Raw genomic sequence first — 4,599 nt, forward strand, 5'->3', positions numbered from 1 at the left:
TCAAACACAGGAATTGAATTTAATTTCCAAACATCTTCCGCTGTTCGGATTACCCATATATTGCGATTATCCTGTGTAAACTTGTCATTCCATCAGAACATGCTGATTATATGAGTACTTGAAACTGTGGCTGATCCATTTATAAGTCCATCTAATGTGTCTTCTAAATGTACTTAAAATTAGATCCTGAGGGAAAAAAAATCCGTTAGCCGCAGATCAACATTCATAACTACTCAAAGTTGGTTTCGTTATAGAAATGCGGTATTAAGAGGAAATAGGAAATAGGAAATACATTGTAATATTGTATTCTTAATCACCCCCCAAAAAAGTACCAAGTGCAAATTACGTAATGAAACAAGTTGGCGATACACAATATAAAGATTTTCACCAAACATTATACTACTATACAACAGACACTGCATAACAATAAATGTGGTTTCTAAATTAAGGTACCAATTTCAATATTTTGAGTGCAGATGAATTGTGTAAACATTTGAATCATTTGATATATTGAATCTACAATTTGTATTTGATTTTTTGTGGTATTTTATTTTTCTTTGTTAGTGAGTTTAAATTGTTCATTTCTATTTGGCTTTTTCATCTTTTTTTTCGAAGACTTTGTAAATGTTTGTTTAACATTTGTTTGCTTGAATTGTTTACTAATGCGTGCTATTTATGTACGCTATTTATTGTATTATTTTTTTTATTTTTCCACTTTTATTCTCAATCTTTATATTCATTTTTGTTTATTTCGTCTTTGTTTGTACTTTACTTATTTTTCTCCGAATATTATTTCTTCGTAACATCATAAAAAAGCGAAAATTAAACAGAAAATCTAAAAAAGAAGTTTGCACTTTATATGTGTATATTTTAGTAACACGATAAATTACATAATATAAATTCAAGTACTCATGTTGTTTCATAAAAACATTTAATTGCATTTGTATACACGAACAGATTTACCTTCGTTATTAATTACAAACAGTTTCGTGAAGTTGTTATTAAAACACATTCCATACGGACGATAAATGCCATTGTCTTTGTTCAGCATTTCTTCACAGTTTTCCCCATCTGATGATATTCTCTGTATGTTGTTGGCATAGTAACAACCGTAGTAAATGTTACCACGCCTATCGCGTGTTACTCCTGCTAAACCTGAGACGTCCTTGCTGTATACTTGGTTCCATCTACTTTGATACAAAGGAGTTTGTCATGACATCTAACAATCAAATGATCATGAATATCATCGTATGCTATGAAGAAAATATTATTAGATCCTTGTTGAATCGTTTTTAGAACTGTCCCAATGGGGTCTAATGTTTTGATAGTACCACCTGTACCACCAACGTAAATTCTGTCACGTCCAGCAGTAATACCATAACATGTAAATCCAACGTTAACTCTGTTGTCCTTTGTCATCTTTGTCGTATTGATGAATTGTATAGACTCTTCGTTAGGTAGGGTAATAACAGCTCTGTCCGTACCAGGTATCACAACAACACCATGAGGTTCGGAGGAAAAAGCTATCTCTGTCTCATAATCTTTACAGTCTCTGTAAACATACAGTTTGGTATCGGATGATGTTGTATTAGTAATGAGGAGCTTATTATTATCTGTCACTGATACACTCAAAATACTTTTTACCACATCAGTATTAAATTTTAATACTGTATCCTTCTTAAACCCTAGAATATTTTTCATTGGTTCTGCCTTTATCTGGGCTTGTTGAAATTTCTTTGGTTTGTATTGAACTTGACATGGTTGGACATACTCTGACAGTGACCCGAAAGACTCAAGTTTACCATATTTCTTTTCGTCAAAGGTTATATTGAATTCTTGTGAATCGGATATTATCTGCTGAATCTTGGCCTCGGCGCTATGAATATTTGTTACTTGTTGGCGAAGGAATATAAAGAGCTGATTCTTAGATCCATGATCTCTCAAAAAATCCATCTCGTTTTTATTTTCTATAACATTGACCAAGACTTGCGATATTTCTTGCTTTTGTTTGTTGATTTCCATGTCATGTTTTCGTTGGAGAGATGACAAAGTGGTCGTTAATTCACGCTCCAAATCGTCAATTTGTTTCAAAAATTTGGATTTCACTGCTCGGATCTTCTTAGTTATTGTTGATTTAGATTCCATCATAGATTGTAAGTTTGACTGTCTGTTATTGTCTAAAGCATTCAATGTTGTAATAAGATGCGTCATGTCTTCCATAACATCGTTAAACAGTGCAGACTTTTTTACATCCTTCGAGGCCAGTTCCAATGGGAGAACGTTCTGACAAACCCTGTGTTCATTAGATATGCAGGCTCTACAGCATACGATCTCATGATCTGTGCAGTAATAATCCAAAAGCATCCCTGAATGGACATTGCAGTTTTTCTTCGCGGACATGAGGATATTGGATCCAATGGACGACAGGTCGATAACACGGTGATATTTGAAAGCTTTGAATCTGCAATGTGATTCTGCACATTCTGTACAAAGTCTTTCTTCACAGTCTGAGCAATACCTTGTTGCTGTTAAAGACTTGTCAGCTTCAGAACAAGGATCACAGAACCTAGTTGATGCCATAGAGAAATTTCTGAAAACAAATGAGATATGAATGAGCATGGAAGTAGTGTAAAGCATAGCAAAATGAAAAGTCTTAATATTACTGCAAAATTGCAGAGATTGTGATCTAAGATAAGATTACACTACGGTAAAGAGCAAATGCAGTATTTTTTCAGAAAACCAATAAAAGGGACAAATAATTCAATTTTAACCAATAAAAAATATATGTACGATATCAAGACAAAATACTCAACTCAAACACGCCCTACCATAAAAAGGTGCACTCGATTTTCTCTTTTCGATACAATTTTTACTCAGTTTTTGGATTTTTTCTTCAGTCGCATAATGGAAGGGCAGGCATGAAAATTACTGAACTAATAGATTGATATGTTTTCCGTCCGTGGTAACTTTTTCAAAAAAATCGGAGGTGATGCATTTTTTGTCATCCAACTTGAAAGATACCCATGTCGTCGACTTGATATATAAATTGAAAACTTATTCAAATGGTGTTTTTAAAATAAAACACTTCGTAATTAAGAAGAAAATTGCAATATTGTTTATTTCTTTTAACTTTTAAAAATTTTGTCACTATAGTAAACAATACAGTAAACATTTATCGAGTTCGACTGTCCCTTTGGTATCTTTCGTCCCTCTTTTATCGCCTTCTCTAACTAAAAGCTTCAATTTTTTTGTTCTATTTCAACCTGGTTTTCGACTGTAATTTGATATAAGCGATAAATATTCATGACTACAATGATAATGAATTTATTTGAGTCACATCCACTGTTTCTACTGTAAACATGAACTCGTCGGTTAGTGCAATGAAGACACTTTTGAAGATTGAGATTGTTGGTTTATTCTTTACACCCTCGAGGAATTAAAATTATTTCAGTGTTTATTCAAAGTTAAATTTATATTCAAATCTCTTCTGTTTAAAGTTGTCGAAACTTTCGTTTAAGATTTCTATGATAAACTATCTATTCTAAAGTTAAGACCATTTTATAATAAATACCCTTTTGAACCAGAATACTTTCTTTATAGAAGTATAGATCTGCTGGTTATAGATTTTTTTTTTTTACTTTCATTATTGTGACGACGCGCTATGAAATTCAGATTAATTTATAAATGAAGTTGTATATAAATTTTAGTCATAAACACAAATCTTTTAAACAGCTCGACGAGTGCGTCATTCATCGGTCACTTATGGAAACTAATTCACCACTCTCTGAGACATTCATTTTTATTTCACCATCAGACATGGAGCTACATTTGTAACTAATGGAAAACTCTCAAATTAAAGAAATTTGACATGATATACTGAAACTTTCTTATAATCAATTAAACGACTGCTTTTCTTAGAAATGTGAGTTTTCATGGTCAAACTTTCATTGTTAACGGATATTTTGAGATTTTTTATTGTAAAGAAATGGTGTTTTTTAAAGAAATCAACATTAAAATTTAGAACTTCATGAACATGTACAGGAAGCTGAATTATTGCACATATATCTACTATCTGTTTTGTATGTCCCCGGGATTATGTCAGTCATACATTGTTGCAATACCGACATGCTTGTACTTTGTCACAGAAAAAAATTAAATAAATTTCCTTCAAATCGAAGTAAAAAATACAAATATACCCTTTAACATTTGAAATGTTGAAGAGAAAATTGCTCTATATCTTCAGTTATTGACAAATATTTAAATTTTAAACCTCTATAAGATGTGATGAATGCATTTAATTTTATCATTGGTAATGATCCATATCTGACAGAGAAGAAATATTCATAATTCTCAGAAAGTTTTCGTAAATATTGTTAGATACCACTAATCGTTCCAACAATCAAGACAACAGAGACAAACAGGGAAAAATATGAAAATGAAAAGATATGACTTAAGTGTTAGCATGTTCAGGGAGACGGCACTCAATTAACAAAACAAAAATTGATGTGTTAAGGAACTGTAGAGGTCTCCACAGGTTTTCAACAAGGGTACAATTCAAAACCTTGATTATGAAAGCCTCGAAATCCATGATACTTTTCC

General features: G+C 32.0%; 1 protein-coding gene across 1 annotated transcript; it reads right to left on the reverse strand.

The window, feature by feature from the left end:
* Window positions 1-1,149: 1,149 nt before the first annotated feature.
* On the reverse strand, window positions 1,150-2,580 carry LOC134702010 (E3 ubiquitin-protein ligase TRIM45-like). The gene has a single exon (XM_063563119.1). The coding sequence runs from the start codon at window positions 2,578-2,580 to the stop codon at window positions 1,150-1,152; it is 1,431 nt and encodes a 476-aa protein (XP_063419189.1).
* Window positions 2,581-4,599: the final 2,019 nt, after the last annotated feature.

The sequence above is a fragment of the Mytilus trossulus genome, unplaced genomic scaffold (genome assembly GCF_036588685.1).
Source record: "Mytilus trossulus isolate FHL-02 unplaced genomic scaffold, PNRI_Mtr1.1.1.hap1 h1tg000373l__unscaffolded, whole genome shotgun sequence".
NCBI classification, from domain to species: domain Eukaryota; kingdom Metazoa; phylum Mollusca; class Bivalvia; order Mytilida; family Mytilidae; genus Mytilus; species Mytilus trossulus.